Genomic DNA, 18,514 nt, shown 5'->3' on the forward strand with positions numbered 1-18,514 from the left:
TGTAAATTGACTAATTTTGAATTTTTTCTGTGGCGAATATATAACTACCACGTGCTGTATGGTTCCAAAACTAACTGCACCGGTTGAGTTTATAGCGATGTAAATAGTAAAAACAAAACATCCCCAGACCCATCCATTGTCGTCCCACCTTGTGTCCAGTCTAGGTCTTGTTGCTGTAGCCTCACCCTGATACATGGACTGTGTGCTTGTCCCACAAGAGCATTCCCAGGTCACAGGTCGTACTGCCAAATAAGTGCAAAACATCACATTACCCCGTCCCAACGTAATGTGATCATGCGCCAACAACTCGCCAATGTGACGTAAAATGTCAAATGTTCAATATGGAGTTGATTGATGTATTCTTCTGCAAAATTATCTAAAGGTTATAAATACGCTTCCTTACCTCTATCTGTAGTCCAATAGTTCAACAACAGAATGCAGCTTAGGTTCGTTGCAAACTCAACATGATAAAAGTCTGTAACACATCAAAACATCTGCTTTGACAATGTTGTGAGCTATTTATTTTATGAAAATAAGGACTCTAGACTGAGGTGAGAAAGCCCAGTTTGTCACAAAGAAGCCAAATAAATGGATTGTTAGCTAAAGGTTGGCTTACGGTAGTAAACAGTACTTGAAAAATTATTACCGATTACAAATGTAGTGTGTAGCCTAGGGAAATAAGACTATAAACAGTCTTGAGAAAAATTCCGATTGCGGGACTTAAATATTATGAATGAATATCATACTAAACTAGATACAGATTTCAATATGGATACCGTATTCCTAATTGAGTTAAATCCAACCAAAAAATCTTATGAGAGGAATAGAGAGTCAGTTTTACGTTATTATAGAATTAAGTTTATGAAAACAGAAACATTATCACAATTAGACCGTTTCCGGATGGCAAACAATGAAATACACCATTAAAATTGTGCCTGAAGGAAGTACTTCAGAACTAAATAAGTACAGTATAACGAGTTTTCTTAAGTCATTTTCAAAAACACTGATGTTAATCTTGTGCGTAGTCTCGTTCCCTGCTTGAAGTAGGACACAAAATACGCCAAATATATCTACGGTAAAAATATCCTAGCTGAAGTATAACGGTTACATCTCCCTGATTCGACCAGGACTTTGTAAGAATATTCGGAGCATCACACAAAATGCCAAGGATTGTCACTTGGGCCAGCTGAGCTACAGCTGTGTTCCTTATGGGAAAGGTTAAGACGTCCTCCACAAGAATGTCCTGAACGTCCTGGCTGAGTTATAGGTTCTGTTACGAGGACAGATGCTGCCAAATTCTACTTGCTACTGAAATTTTAGGTCTCTTTGTTGTCTGACGTGTTGAATTACTGTTATTTTCATTTTCTGTTTGGTTTTGTGGGTGATCATGTTTTATTTCAACAGACGAGACACATTGTTTCTTAATGCTGCACCACAATGTTGTGATAATTATGAATGGAATGCTTGTCTTTATGTTCTGGACCCATTTTTGAGAGGCTTGTAAAGAATGAAGTCATTGAAGAAATATTTATCACTCAATTAAATTCCTTTATTTAAATGTTGTTTTGTTGGACGCTGCTTACAAGTATTTTGTTAATTTAATGTTTTCTGGTAGGCTATTGACCTTGAACTTATATTTTTACCTTAAATTAAATATTTAATCATCAATTTGAGGCAGTAGTGCAATTCCTATTACTGTGTCTAAAGGTCTGTACCATCCATTTTATTTCTTTATAAACTTAAAAAAATACCTACCTATGTTTTGTAAGTTATAATCAGGTAAAGGAAAAATTTTAGATTTCTCCAGTGGTGCATGAATATGCTTAGAGCGATATGTTTGAACTATGCGAGGAAATGTGACTGACAAGGGTTTATAATATATATATTTTTTGTTCAATAAAAGTATAACCTATGGTGACAATACCTAAAACGTTGATAAACGCATTCTTGTGGGGAATTTCAGTAAGTTCTTGAGAAACGCAGACTAAATTATTCGGCTAACTTAAAAACGTGTGAGATTATTTGTCTATTTGATATGTTTTATTTTGAAAGCAAAGACTTTCTTCTACTATAAAGACGCCAGCAGCGTCTGATTATACTGTATGTAATTTTAAATGTAGGAATTTAATAAAACAATCGTATTACCCTATTACCTCATAAATAGATTTAATTCAATATCCTTTCTGATCCATCGTTATAATATGAGGAATCATTAACAGATTTTCAACAAACTTGAAAATATCAGTTAACAAAGGGAATGTGATCTATTTACGGAACATGTTTTCATATTATCGTAAAAACTGTACAATAATAATTTGTTTTACAAAAGCTCTACAGTACCCAATGTATTACCGTATTACTTAATCCCATATCTGCATAAGGAAAGTTTTCACATAAGTACTACCAGCATGCCCTTTAAAAGATGAAGCATAATTTTAATTATTTTTAAATTTTCGACACTCTAAGGATCATGGTTGAGCTGTTTAATAACCTATTGTGTAATGTAGATTCAATCAAATGTCTGAAAGTAAGTTACACAATTGTTCCCCAGACAGTAGCAAATTTAGCAACAGCGTGAGATATGCTGGGCATGCCTCCCACAGCTGCTCGTTGGGCATATAGAGTACCTGGCTTGGCAGCAGAAGGGGCATTGTTGGGGGACGATAACCGTACGGGCTTTAATTGCTCTTTAATTGATTTGGAATTCGTCAAAGTAATAGCAAAAGCTAAAAGAGTACTTGTCCCATATTACTACAATAGTAATAATTCGTACCAGTATGAATTTTAGCTTTATCAGAGATGTGAAGTCTTTTTACGAAGATCGTTGTCTCGTTGAAATCGTTTGTCTATTATGAAAAGAGCCATGATTAAGCTTAAAAAAAAACTGCAAGTGTGTAAACATGAGTAAATTAAACCTGGTCTAAGTTTAACCCTACTATTACATTACGATTTGAAAATCATGCAATCGACTAGATATAATAAAGTTATATTATTTTAAATGAAACGTAGCTTAAAAAAAATAAAACTGACAATATTTTCTTTTCAAGTGGTATTTTAACCCCATCGTTCTGGTATAAATTTCCAGAAGTTTACTATTTTAAACTATTTAGTTGTGTCAGATCATCGGAGATTGAGGAATAATGTTTTGTAAAATTCCGCTCTTTTAGACCATTGTGTTATAATGTATTGTAAATGAAGAATTTGCCGATGTTGAAACGTAAAGTATTCCAATCTACCATTTAGTAAAGTTATATTAATTTGTAATCAAGTATACTACAACTCTTTTACTCTTGTAAAACAAGTTTTATCTGTTCTGTTGGACGTTGACTCCAAATAGGACTTTTAAGTTACACTAATTACCTAGTCAACCTTAGACGTAAAACGAAATACTTAAAATTGTAGTTAAGAATCGATATAATACCACATTTTATTGTCTTGCATTTTAAGTTTATACCCAGTAGGCCTAACTGAACACATAATCTAAATTTAAAATAACACCATTAGTTTAACCCCACAATGTTCACAAATTGTTGAAACCCTCAGTGAACCCGTTCCGTTTCCTAGCTCGAGTACTCTCCGTAACCGTTCGTTAAAGTCGCCAGCTCATGGGAACGTGAGTCTTCTGTTCCTGAGACCCGATTACCAATGGCCTTTAGCGATACAAATTTTGAGACCCGTCGGTTCTTAAGCCACCTTCTGCAAACCAAATTATCTACAAAATATTACATGCTCTCATTCGAGGACCAATTTGCTCTGCTATTTTGAAGCGATTCGCCAATCAAGTAACAGAATAGTGTACATTTATATAACAAGTGGTAGATTACTTCTATGTAAACACATCATTCACCGTATCTCGTGCAAGTATTGTCCTAATGGTAAAGGGAGGGGAGAAGATCTGCAAAGATGTGCGATTCCGTTGGCGGTGGCAAAGACCTTGACAGCTGAAACCAGACCTTGCATAGCAGAGCACTTGGGGGAGGAGCTGAGGAGTCGAATTTGGTACAAATACGACCCTAGGGTCCTCCTGACATCACTTCTGTTCTTGTACTTCTGTACCATCTACCACCCTCCACATCCTCGCCATGGCTTTCCACAAGGTAGGTACAGTTAAGGGATATTTTTAAAATTTATTTGAATTTGATTTTTCTCAGCTATATTTAAAAAAATCTTATTTTTTACAATTTAAAGACTTTTTGATAAAGAAAAGACTTAAACTTATTTCGTATAGTTTAGGCAAAGCAATAGGGTGTATTGTCTAATAATATTTTTGAGATCAAGCTCTGGTTTTTATTTTACTTTTATTATTATAACTACCTAATTCTAATGTATTTTACAACATAAGGAAACCTTCTAAAATATGTTTTTTCGTTGCACGCTATTCAATGTAAATTTGTTTTTACCATAAATGATGTACTCTATTGGTAATTTTGAGTTTTCAATTGACTGAGATGACTTCAAAGTGTTTGAAAGAGGCAACATTTGATTTAAAAAATTAACTCGTATAGGCCCTATAATATGTTTCAGGATATACTAATTACTGCAAAATATCTTTGTAAATTAATAGTACATACGTATTATAATTTACAAAGATATTTTCATACGATTTGTGTAAATAGTATTTTTTCTATAGGCCTAAATGTTTAAGAGCGCTAATACAATGTAAATATCATCATATGTAACAGTTATTAAATTTAGTAGTGTAATGTGTTTTAAATATTTAAGTGTCAACTATATCAACTATATCAAATATCAACTAACAACAACTACAAGTTAGTAATAAAATAATAATAAGATGGTATGGATTGCTATCCTATATGTACAAATTTATAATCCCAGTGCATTGCTATAATTGTATTAAAATTTAAGTAAACTACAATCTAAGTAAACTAAACACAAATTACGTAAAATAATAATTCAACTTTTTTGGTTCCAGATTTTTTTATTATCCTTTATTTACTTTTTACTAGAAAATATATTGATCCTAACTAAGTACCGTTGATCCTAAAGGGTTTAAATTGTTATACTGTATATAATAAGAAGCCTACTGATAATTGTTGTTCACTAATTGAGTTAAAACTGATAATAAATGTTATAACATATAACATATTATATATTCCAGAAACGCAAGAAGATAATTTATTCATAAATTTAATTTAAATTTAATAATGTAAAATGATTAGATAAATTACTAATTTTACATACCAAAATTTTAAAATGTATCACAATGTAGTACTTTATACCGCTGTAAATTCTTATTTATTCATTAAGTTTTCAAATTACCTACAGTAGTTCCTTATGCCATTCAAACTTGGCTCGTTCATTGACAGCTACAAGCCATTGTTTTACGCTATCAATTTAGTTGAAAGAGAAAATCTGACTCTATTATCCGAAAACACAGTTTTTCATCCGGTTTTAAAAACCTTGTACAAAACGCACTAATGTATGTAGATTTAATTCATGTCCATCAACACCTTCCTTCGCTATTGTCTTCAGCGGTAGGTAGAGAGGTCTTGCTTATGATGATCTTTCTTGTGGAGGTAAAAGTCATTGTCATTAAATGAAGTTCATTCTTTTTCAATAAAAAAAAAACTCAAACAATAAGAGCCATTTTGAAGACTTGTTAAATTATCCCTATTCAATTGTTAATTTAACGTGTTAAAATATGTTTGAATAATATTTTATCCATGAAATACCCTGATGTTGTAATCGTTATTTACAACGATAGGGGGTCAAGTTATATCGATGAAAATCAAATAATAAGATTATGATTTTTCCAATTAGTTGACGATATATTTTCCAAAACTCGTGTTTATATGAAAGAATGTCCTATTCAAAAAGTAAGTACAGTAATAAAATAATGTTCAATTACAAATAACCATTTAAATATTTACTAATTAATTTAAATATTAATTTTTATCAGAGATAATAAAAGAGTGTGATTAAATTTCCTTACGATCAACCTAAATTTCTATCGCTATTATTTTGATTCTTTTATTTCACAGCCATATAACACATTTTATCTTGTTTGGCCTGACAAACTAATCCCAGCCTGAAACCATAAATTTGTCTGTATAACTTATCCACCTCTATTATAACCAACAACAATTGAACATTGATATATTTTTAAAAAATTCTATTTTATAACTGTTTTCTAGGTAAGGTTAAACAAATGTTTTGTAATTTTTCAGGCTACAATTTTTGGTGAAAGAAGGCATAATATTTCGTGGTTATTGATAATTAAAAATAATAATTTCCAACCCAAGAATAAAAGCAAATTTGTACCATCATTGTAATGTTATGGGTTATGAGCTGAACATTATTTTCCGTTAGGGAAGTGTATTCCTTTTCCAAAATATAACTTGCTGGTATGTGTATGTGCAGGTAGTTGTCCTGTTTGCGCTGGCCGCCCTCAGTCAAGCCCAGCTCGTGCCCCTAGCCTCGGTCAAGGGCACCGACGCCGAGTACGACCCCAACCCCCAGTACCAGTTCGCCTACAGTGTACAAGACCCCATCACCGGAGACGCCAAGGCCCAGGAGGAGAGTCGTGACGGTGACTTTGTCAAGGGATCCTACAGCCTGGTCGAGCCTGATGGTAACGTCCGCACCGTCCAGTACACCGCCGACCCCGTCAACGGCTTCAACGCCGTCGTCAGCCGCGCCGTAGGTGCCGCCCCAGCTCCAGTAGCCGCCCCTGTGTACAAGGCAGCTCCTGCTCCTATTGCCACCCCCATCTACAAAGCCGCGCCCGCCCCCATTGCCACCCCCGTCTACAAGGCAGCTCCCGCCCCCATTGCGTCCCCCGTCTACAAGCCAGCCTACTACTCACCTTCTGCCTACTCTTACCAGCCCTACAGATACTCTGGCTACCCTTACACGTCCTATCCTTACTCCGCCTACCCTTACTCTGGCTACCCTTACTCTACTTACCCCTACGCTTACTAAACATTGTTGTCTATACTGTATAAATCTTGTATTCTTCAAATAAACCTTCTTTCTTTTAAATTTTGTTATGGTTTGTTATTTATTTTTAAAATCACCAAAGGCACGTGATTTGCTTGAATTTCCAATGCTTTGTATTTCCTTCTAAACCAAAATTGTCAGTCACTCGATTGAAATTTATTCCTCCTAAATATTTGCTAAACTGTCTACAAGCCAGAGAATATGTTTTACAAACAACTATAATTTGTTATAAGCTGAACATGCTATAATTTGTTAGATATATCTTAGCTGCAAGATACTGCTGGAGGATGGTGTTGCGTGCCATAATTGTATGTGTGAAGATGGTAGGGAGGTAATAGTTGGAAATCTATGTTTACTAAGAGAGGTAATTGAAGACGGAAACTCAAATTTGGTTGGCGAATTTTGCGTGCATTCCTAAATAAAACAAAATGAACAATTAAAGTACACAGGAGGTTCCTATTGAAGTACTTAGTAGCAAAATGAAATAAACAAATGTAATTTCTAGGGGGGAGGTAATTTCTTATTAAGAGTTTGGATGTGTAGACTCAACACATCATAATTTGATAGCTCAGTATATGGATCATATAACTTTAGTAAATATATTTTTTTCAGCATTTTAAGAATCGTATAAGAAAATGTGTTTTTTGTGACGACATTAAAAGGTGTTTTCAGACCATTTAAAATTATAGCTTAAGTATCACCATTGACTATATAACACTAGGTAGTTTTAGGTTATGGTGACTATATAACACTAGGTAGTGTTATATAGTCAATGGTATCACTATCCAAGATGCTTTTTCAATCATTTATCAAGAACTTTCCAAAATATTATAAAATAAAAAACCATACAAGTAATCTTTTCACAATTTCATAGCGAAAAACTGATGTTTATCGTGCCAAATTTGGATAATATTTGTCAACTTTTTTGCTAATATTCTAGACGGGACAGTGCACTTCCAAGGTTTACAATAATGTTTGGACAGTTTTTTTTTTATTTGCTGAAGATACTGATTATTGTATACTTAATCCCCTTTTTAAGTGTGTTTTATGTCTAGCCATGCCTAAAATGTGTATACGACGTTATACTATCCAACTTGCCTTTGGCATGCTGTGGCCCCATTTTTAAATGCTTCCTTGGTTTAAGGGGTAATTCAAGAAAAAGTCCCCACTTAAAAAATTTTGTTGGGTACCAAAAGTTATACTTCCAAAAAAATTAAAGTGTGCCAATGAGTAGTTTTGGTGTGTTTAAAAGTTACTTTAAATCACTTCGAGTGGTAAAAGTATTAAAAAATTTGTGATAATGTTAAGATTTCAAAGTTTGAGCCTAATAAAAAGGTATAAAGGGGGGTATACGAGAAAACCTAAAAACTATATACTGAAGAAATGTAGTTTTAGGTAACAAATAAGTCAAATATTAAAAGTTAGCGTAACAGGAAGACCAAGAATTAAAAGGAAAAATTAAAAAAAGCTATGAAAAATGCAAACAATTTTTTAAGGCAGCACTCCCTAAGGGTTGACGAATAATAGCGTACTCTAATTTTTGCTATGAGATTATAGTTCATACAGTAATCTATAAATTGATAATTTCTATCTTGTTTTGGTATGTTTTGAAATAGTAAAATAGCAGCAATACATGAGTTGTATGGTTGAATACTTCAACTCCCTCAAGGCGTTGTCGGACATAAAACATGCATTAAAATTTTGCTTTCAGTTACCCATAAGGATTATGGATCATATTGTGAGAACTTATAGGGCAGCAACGCTTCTAAAGAAGACGTAAAGTAGATCAACCATCGTTATGAAGCAGTCTAAGACAATTGTTTTCACTTATAGAGATCGTAGCTACTTGAGCCAATTTACTCAGTGTTCCATCGGTGATATAATATTATTCTTTTATATTATTGCTTCTATCTTGAATTTCTAATGTAACTTTCGGGTTCTCATACGACAATATTTAAAGAAAATAAGCGATTATTGACTCTCAATTATCTTTTAGCTAAACTTATAACTGAGTTATAAGTCAACCACAGTTGACTGCAGTACTGGGTGGGCTGTTTTAAACAATCGATTTAACTGTATATTATTGTTATCAAAACCTAGACACCACCTACATAACCTAGATGAGTTCTTTCTTGATCGTGAATCTATATTTACAGCTTTATAAGAATTGTGAAAATTCCCAAAACATTCTTTAATAGACAGCAAAAAGAGAACTATGTACAAAGGATTGATTTTTAATTTTTTTGGCTAAGAATTCGTTATAATGCAATACCTAAGGCGTATTTTGTATTCAGTTAAAAGTGGACTTTAAGTTTGTAAATAAACATGACACACAATTTAAAAGCAATAAAATATATTACCTTACATTTAAAATGATTTGTTATGATTTTAGAACAAAGCAAATATTTACTAACAATAAATATAAATAATTTTCCAGATTTCTATTACATCAGTTCCAACGTGCTATTACATCGCCCTCTTGAAATCATCAGTTTAGGAGTGTGAGGATATTCAGTATCCTGAGTTTTATTTTCAACTTGCAACCAATGCGTTATAGTAAAAATAATTTGTATTCACGTGGAATGTAAATTTTCAGGACTACATTTCTTTTATAGTCATATAAATAAGCTGTGTAAAAGGTTGTCATAGTTGTTAATTGCTCGAAGTCGTAAAGTTCAGAACTTATTGCTTCTCCACTATAGTTCATTCGCATACGTAAAATATTTAAGAATCTAAATTTATATTACTTTTAGATCCAACAAGGCGTTGTATAGATTGATGACAATTTTAAGATATCTCAGTTTAATTCCTGAAATACTTTTTAACCTAATAATTTAAATAGCGTATTATATTTTATTCCTAAATTATACTAGTTTTTAATCCTAACTTGTACCAAATTTACATGCTTGTGAGAAAGTCAGAACAATTAACCAGCTTTGACACTTTGTGTTGACTTATAACTTGTATTCAGTCATTTCATTTATCTCTTAAGCATAAAAACAGTTTTATTAATGTAGTAACTATATAGTATATAATACGTTCATTAGGAATAAAAACTAAATCAATATGTTTGTACATTTTTTTATTTAATCGATTTAACATTTATCACAAGAAAGTTTAGTAAGCGTATGGGTAAGTAGAGTAAGGGTAGCCAGAGTAAGGGTAGGCGGAGTAAGGATAGGACGTGTAAGGGTAGCCAGAGTATCTGTAGGGCTGGTAAGAGTAGGCAGAAGGTGAGTAGTAGGCTGGCTTGTAGACGGGGGAGGCAATGGGGGCGGGAGCTGCCTTGTAGACGGGGGTGGTAATGGGGGCGGGCGCGGCTTTGTAGATGGGGGTGGCAATAGGAGCAGGAGCTGCCTTGTACACAGGGGCGGCTACTGGAGCTGGGGCAGCACCTACGGCGCGGCTGACGACGGCGTTGAAGCCGTTGACGGGGTCGGCGGTGTACTGGACGGTGCGGACGTTACCATCAGGCTCGACCAGGCTGTAGGATCCCTTGACAAAGTCACCGTCACGACTCTCCTCCTGGGCCTTGGCGTCTCCGGTGATGGGGTCTTGTACACTGTAGGCGAACTGGTACTGGGGGTTGGGGTCGTACTCGGCGTCGGTGCCCTTGACCGAGGCTAGGGGCACGAGCTGGGCTTGACTGAGGGCGGCCAGCGCAAACAGGACAACTACCTGCACATACACATACCATCACGTAATATATTTTGGAAAAGGAATACACTTCCCTAACGGAAAATAATGTTCAGCTCATAACCCATAACATTACAATGATGGTACAACTACCTGAACATACATAGACAAATTATAATGCTGTGTTTTAAGATAATGTGTGTTGAGAATATGACTGTTTGGTTATGAATAAACTTTAATTCAAATAACTAGCAGGATTTAACTTTTTCTTCTACTCCCTAACACTTCATGAAATCCCTTTTTTTTATGATTAAATCGTTACTTTTGTTGTAAGTTCAGAAATATTTGCATATACTATTTCCATTATTCTTGGTGATCATCAATTTACTCAACAATCGATTTGATTCATTTTTAATACACCCTTCGTCAACATTGTCTAGCATCTAATGTCTTAATTACAATATTCTGTTTTTTGTTTTAAACAATCAGTAACTATTTTTAACATCATTCATGGTTATTGGGCAATTGTGTCCGTTACATACAGCATTTTTATGTGTTTTTATTTTTTGTGTTGCATTTTTCTTTTATATGTTAATTTTTAATTAGTAAAACCAACCGCAATGATTTTAAAGCCCTAAATTTATGAATTTTTCAATTAATTGTGATCCTTTAGTTGTATAGTTTTTTTTGCAGAATTAGCCATCAAAATTACACCTTCCTTTTTTGTGTTTCCATGTTTAATAGTCAATTAATTACCAAACTATTAAAAAAGTTTTACGTGTAATCACAAAAGTAAAAAACAACCCAATTAATATGACTAAAACTGAGAGTGGGTGTCCTGATAATAGAACATTGAATGTTACAATGGCATAATTATTTCAATTACATTTAAGGGAAATGTAGACATAGTTTAATGAAGTTTAAACACTTTTATATATCTTAAAGTATAAAAGTACCTCACTTGTAATTACAAGTGTTATTTGACGTATTTTTTTTTAGCGAGTTTCCCATATAGGGAATAAGCTATTACTGTAGTACTCATGGTAAGACCTGGACGCGGGACCGATTTTTTTTCGTTTTGAGGTCCCTAGAGGCCAAAAACACCATCCGTTCAAATTCATATATATATATATATATATATATATATATATATTTATATATATATTTATATATATATTTATATATTTATTTATATATATATGTGTCCGTTAGCACGATAACTCGAGCAAAAATGATCCGATTTTGATGAAATTTGGTACAAACGTGTAAACCTACGTTTATTTGAACGAGTTCGCGATCCAGCATGATCGGACCATGGGAACGGGGGTTTACGGGGGGTTTCATGGGATAAAAATAGGTTTTTCCCATTTTTGACCCAAAAAACATAAAATTTAGCAATTTCTTTCCAAACCATTTTGTAGAGCTTAAAAAAACAAATAATTTAGTATATTGAAGCGTTATTATGCGCCTAATGGTTACGGAGAAAATTAAAAAAAATTGTAAATTTAAAATTCCCATGTTATTCTTATGGAGAATAAGTAAACTGTTGTAGTTTGCTTGTTTATGAACATATTTTGATCAAATTTGGAAAACGTTTTTATTTCTTACTAACTATTAAACAGTTTTACCCTCCCTGATGCAGCAAACCTAAATACTTGTTAAACTAATTCTATTTAAATCGGGAATAAATGTTATATTTTTAAGTAGACATTTCAGTGTAAATCAAATCACTCAAATGGAAATTCGCTTAGTCTGCAGGTTTGCTGCGGCGGGGGTATATATATATATATATTTTTATATATATATTTATATATATATATATATTCATATATATGTGTCCGTTAGCGCGATAACTCGAGCAAAAATGATCCGATTTTGATTAAATTTGGTACAAACGTGTAAACCTACGTTTATTCGAACGAGTTCGCGAACCAGCATGATCGGACCATGGGAACGGGGGTTTATGGGGGGTTTTATGGGGTGAAAATGGGGTTTTCCCATTTTTGACCCAAAAAACATTAAATTTTGCAATTTCTTTCTAAACTATTTTGTAGAGCTTAAAAAAACAAATAATTTAGTATATTGAAGCGTTATAATGCGCCTAATGGTTACGGAGAAAATTCCAAAAAATTGCAAATTTAAAATTCCCATGTTATTCTTATGGAGAATAAGTAAACTGTTGTAGTTTGCTTGTTTATTAACATATCTTGCCCAAATTTGGAACATGTTTTTATTTCTTACTAACAATTAACATTTTACATAAAAAAACACTTTTGCCCTCCCTGTTGCAGCAAACCTAAGTATGTGTTAAACTGATTCTATTTAAATAGGGATAAATGTGATATTTTTAAGGAGACATTTTAGTGTAAATCCAATCAGGCAAATGGAAATTCGCTTAGTCTGCAGGTTTGCTGCGGCGGGGGTATTTTTTACTTTAGGTTATTTTAATAACACATACGATGATGATCAAGAAGTTATTGACTTTTACATATACAACCGATGTCAACTTTTATCACAATCAAAATACCTTTTGCATGGTTAATTAAATGTTTAGGAATTTGTTATCACATAACATTTTTCATAAATCCTTGTATATATAATATATTGTTTTTGCCGAACATTCTTTATGTACGCGGAAATTGGCTGTGTACGCAAAATAAATTTTAAGCAAATTAAATTTCAGCTTCCGTTTAAATTGTGGTTAATCAAAAAATTGCATGTGGTAGTACCATTTGTCACATTAGTTTTGATATATGAACACTTTAACTATATAATATTTTACAATTTAACCATAATCCATGAATGTAGAAAATTGTTAAGCCTACTATTACAAAAGAAAACAATTTGTATGACAAATATATTTCTGATACGTTTAAAAATACTATTTCAAGACAATTATCACATTGATTTCGAATTTCAATGTCAGCGAAACTATGAGAATATAACAAATATTTAAAATATACAAATACCTTATGGAAAGCCATGGCGAGTGTGGAGGGTTCAGGACGATGTCTGAGTAAGGAGTTCAAGACTAAAGGGTCGTATTTGTACCAAATTTGAGTTTCCCCTCCCCCGAGACCGACCTTGCTCTTGTGTTGATCATCTGGTTTAGCGATCAAGGACTCAAATTCATCAACTGAGCCAAATCACATCTCGTCGTAATGGTTGGAGGAATCTGTAACTTTTTCTACTCATTCCAACAAGTATCCTGCTCGTAAATTTACAGGGTCGGGTGTTAAAACTCATCTCATGGCTAAACCCCTAAAGGTTACGGTTCACAGTATTTAGTCTGCGGATTTAGCCTTTACCTTCAAAGGTAAAAAAATAACTCTTAATTATGGAACTTAAATTCTAAAATAAACGGCGAATTCCAAATAAGAGGTTTGCGTTCAAACTATTTAACCATTTTGGGTTGTGCCTGTCTGTCTTTCGTATTACTTTTCGATTTATGTTGAATTACAGTATAAAAAATATCCTATGTATCTATGAGTGGCATAGTCTACTATAGTTTTATTGTTTTTTTTATTATATGCCTTTGTCCGATGTTTCAGACACCAGAAATATGTTTAGAAAGAAAAATGTGGTTGGTCTCTTTGGCAACAATAAGAAACCCGCAATAATGATTTTATTTTGCATTTCCTTACTGATGATCCAAAGAGTTCATTCTTTGTTAGTCTTTATACTTTTGTTTGTTAGACTTTGTTAGTCTAAGTATGTCTTCCTAATTTCTTGAACCGTTTAGCGTCCGTAGCAAAAGGTTTTTAATATACACTAGATTGCAAGGTGGTGTTCAACTTTTGGCAGCTGGGCGAAAAGACTAACTTTTTACATGCTATTCACTAATACTCCGTTCACAAAATTTAGAAGGTTTGATGGGAAGTTCCCTCACTACTTTTTTACTTACTAAATATGGCGCAGCTGATTTATATTTTGGCAATCACCAGCTGTTGAGCTATTTTTTTAAAGGTAAGTTCAAGTGGAGGGGTTACATTTCTTCTCCCACAACCGCATAAATTTTGTGTACTGAGTATAGTTACAGTAAGCACACTATGTTTAATCATAGATATAATAGGACAACCAATGTACTCCATGACAATCTTTTCTCAGTGACTTCGAAGGACCAACTTTATCTTAAGATTTATTCGTAATCCGTTGTGAAGCACACACCAAGCTACTAGCATTTATTAAAAGAGAATAACGAAAAATACACAGGTTTATGATAGTGGTCTCGCTGTAAATACTGTATTACGGATCAATTTTACTTTATGAAAAAAATTCACAAACTAGTTACAGCCAAAAGCCATGCTAGTCCAACAAAAATACAAGTCCTTTCATTCATAGCAACAGCTGTAGTTAATGAATGAATGCGTACAACCGTCACCATCAGCTGTGATGTCAAGGATCAGAGGTCAGAACCTTCACATGTAGTCACGTGACCAACTACTCTCTCACTCACTCATTCATAAACGTTTACTCATGAGTCCCACGTTTCCATTCATATTCTTACATTACTATCACTTATTATTGCGTGGTAATATTCAATTTACTTTGGATACGGCTGCACTTTAGTTTACGTCCTACACTCATTCGAATGAAAACTATCGATATATATACTATTTGATATATCGATTATTTCATTCGGTTAGTTAGGTTAGGTTTTAACCTAACTAACCAAACTTGTTATATCGAATAAAATAATCGATAAATTGATCGATATATTCATTCGAATGAGTGTATACATTCTATAATCGTATAATACAACTTCAAGCCTGGTTTGCTATAAAACTGTTACGTTTGAAATTATGTCGACTACGCGTTCATATCTTGTTTTATGCTAAATTTTACTATGTTAACTTTACCCCTTGGTTATAATGCCAGATCAAACAGTAGATTGGAATTTGATAGCTTTACTTAATAAAACAAACCTTAAAGTATCAAAATACGCTCTAGGACGAAAACATGCTAGAAATTGTCTTCAGCTGATACATAGGTTTCCTGGATCTTTCATGGGGTATGATTTGTCATATACTAACGTATGTTTTATCTATGGTTCTGGTTGGTTTTAAAATATATTCCTTGGGGTTTCAAATTTTGTATTCTACAATCACTTTATCGTCTTTTAAATTGGACGTGGGAATTATTCTAATCAATAAAACATTTTGTGCATCTAGTAAATTCATCCGTTCCTTATTTAGTTTTTCATTGTAACAAAAGAAATATTTTCTATTATGGTGAAGAGCATTTGCTTCACACCCAAACACGTAGTATTTTTTAAGTGGTTGGCGGCTTCTTTTAACCTTGCATTTGCCCGCTCACATAGACTAATTTGCCCGTGCATGGAACATATCCAGCAAAGCAAGGTTTGAGCCGATATAGCACGAAGGTGAACTGTATTGATAACATGTTTGCGACAGTGACCAGGAACCGAACCCAGGACATCACAGCCTTGAGCCCGAAGTCCGTGACGCTACCTACTCACCTATAATCCTATTATTCCTTTAAATAAGGCGCACTTTAACCCGACACTCTCATGAATCTCCTGGTGACATATAGCTTAGTTATCAGCCAGTTTTGCTACGCCGGTAAGTTACTAGTAGTTATCTAACTAGTTGACCGCGTTGGGCCGGTTGACATATAACCATGTAGCCGCCTCCTTCTACTGGTTAATCATACCTCTGTACAACTCCACGTCAGGGCCGTTGAGTAGTGTAAAAATTATGTAAACTTTTCAACGTAGCGACTATTATGGACTTGTGAATCTTAAGTCTTGTAAATTGGGGCGACAATTATATGAGGGGGGTTCCGTTGGAAGGGTGCCTCCTCCTACGACTTTGTCGGTGAGCGACTTGGCTACGAAAGGCTTTACTTCGAAAACTTTTTCTCTAGGATTTTCTGATACATTAAACTTCCTTATTTGAATGAGAATATGGCTACAATTGATCAATATAGATCTTATTTGTTATAACGGTCAATTGTATTCCTTGCATTATTTTATTAGCTTTTCCCTGGAAACTTAGCTTCTTACCAAAAGACTTGGTGACATTCATGGCAATGTTCACGGAAAGTCCAAAAGATAGTGATTTGGGGTGACCATTCGCTTTGAGTGGCGGCTAGAAGCGTTGCTATGGGCGACAAGACGTGTTGCTAGGGAGAGTTTAGAAGCGTTACTAGGGGTGACTAGACGTGTTGCCAAGGGTGACTAGAAGCGTTGCTAGGGCGACAAGACGATTTTGTAGTGGGGACTAGATGCGTTGCCATTAACACATCATGTCACCGCGCCAAGTGTACCAAGCCTGGGGAAAGTAACGGCGTGTGCGGGGTACCGACGACCGACGATGTTACGTAAGATATGGTAGCGACCTTCACGCATCATCACTATAGGCCACCGGGAACTTCCTGGAGACCCCTCCGTGTGGATAATATACATTAAGATGGCTGGGGATGACAACGTTCTAGAACAGCCCCAATGGCCTCATCGCCCACTGAAACATCCCGAAAGAAGAATAAACGCTAAGATAAACGTGCAATTAGTGTTACATGGTTTAATCATTGACTTGCTATTATTTAATTAGACTTCTCGTTTTTTTTTTATCTAAAGAATATTTTGATATGTGATGACTACCTCCGGTTGGAATAGGTTCAATGTGGGTTAAATTGCAAGGAATACGTAACAAACGTGAAAATACTCTACATATACATAAACTGTATAGGACATTACCTTATACTGCCTTGAACTGATCTATGAACATGATAAACCAACTTGAACATGATTCCAACCACTTGAAAAGGTGATTCTTATAGTAGAATGTAATCGTATCTTTTTCGCTCGAAACCATAAAATTGCGGTTTTTCTGTCTAAAGGCGGGGACACACTTGTCATACAATCGTACACCCTTCCGATCCGACTCCGATCATACTGTGGTACGACTGTCGAAGAGGGGAATGGTACTTAACTTTGAACGCGGGTGTTTACACCTCTCCGACACGCGTCACGTCATACTCCGACCCTTCTCCGATTTTGACTCCGATAACGCACCGAGACTGCAGTCTATTCGTTTGTCGGATGGAGGACGGGTTGTTTCTTAAAAAGCACCTTTAAGCACCTAGAGTGCTGCCACATCCAATGTTGTTTTGTACATAAATATTTACTGAGTAAAATAATTTTAATTTGGAGATCCCTGTACCAAACACTGTAACAAACGAAATTTCGTCATCGCATCTACATAGAATCGCTTCAAAAATAGCTAATTATTTTGTTATCTTTATTGTGAGATGTGGGTTTTTACTAATCAACTTACATTATTTATCTACTTTAAAATCACTGGTCAATAAAATACATTATTACAAAATCTATACAGGGTGTTTTTTTTAAAACTTGCATCTTTATTTATGTAAAAACCGCAATAGATAGAAATATGCAGTTTGCAGTAATCATCTATTGACGTAGGGGGACCAATTGTTTTGAATTCAACGTTACATTCACATTCCCCCCCTTTCCCCCCCTGCCCCCAACTTAATTTTTTTAAATAGCAAGGTACCCCTTGTGACATATCAAATTAAAGAGCATGAAAAAAGAAAATGTTTGATGAAAAAAAATTGAAAATCGGTTCATAAATTTGTGAGATATTCCCCCCCTTACCCCCCCGGAACTTAATTTTTTTTAATAGCAAAGTACCCCTTGTGACATATCAAATGAAAGAGCATAAAAAAAGAAAAATTTTGGTGAAATTTATTTTTCATTTGATATGTCACAAGGGCGGGTACCTTGCTATTAAAAAAACAAGTTATGGGTAGGGGAAAAGGGGGGTGATTATCTCATAAATTCATAAGCCGATTTTAATTTTTTTTTCACCAAAAATTTTCTTTTTTCATGCTCTTTCATTTGATATGTCACAAGGGGTACTTTGCTATTAAAAAA

General features: G+C 34.3%; 3 protein-coding genes across 3 annotated transcripts in view; 2 read left to right on the forward strand and 1 right to left on the reverse strand.

The window, feature by feature from the left end:
* Positions 1-18,514, forward strand: part of LOC128991335 (neurobeachin-like protein 1) — a 423,043-nt gene that overhangs the window by 379,489 nt on the left and 25,040 nt on the right. The window lies entirely within an intron of this gene.
* LOC128991351 (cuticle protein 7-like) lies at positions 3,995-7,002 on the forward strand. The gene is made up of 2 exons (XM_054414158.1): positions 3,995-4,097; positions 6,382-7,002. Exons 1-2 carry the CDS (start codon positions 4,083-4,085, stop codon positions 6,940-6,942), a joined length of 576 nt encoding a protein of 191 aa, XP_054270133.1. The 5' UTR covers positions 3,995-4,082; the 3' UTR covers positions 6,943-7,002.
* Positions 10,078-13,611, reverse strand: LOC128992883 (cuticle protein 21-like). The gene is made up of 2 exons (XM_054416629.1): positions 13,566-13,611; positions 10,078-10,638 (listed from the first exon to the last, which is right to left on the reverse strand). The coding sequence occupies exons 1-2, from the start codon at positions 13,578-13,580 to the stop codon at positions 10,078-10,080; spliced, it is 576 nt and encodes a 191-aa protein (XP_054272604.1). The 5' UTR covers positions 13,581-13,611.

Source organism: Macrosteles quadrilineatus, unplaced genomic scaffold, assembly GCF_028750875.1.
Source record: "Macrosteles quadrilineatus isolate MER2022 unplaced genomic scaffold, UCM_ALF_1.0 Scaffold_4__1_contigs__length_99947679, whole genome shotgun sequence".
NCBI lineage: Eukaryota > Metazoa > Arthropoda > Insecta > Hemiptera > Cicadellidae > Macrosteles > Macrosteles quadrilineatus.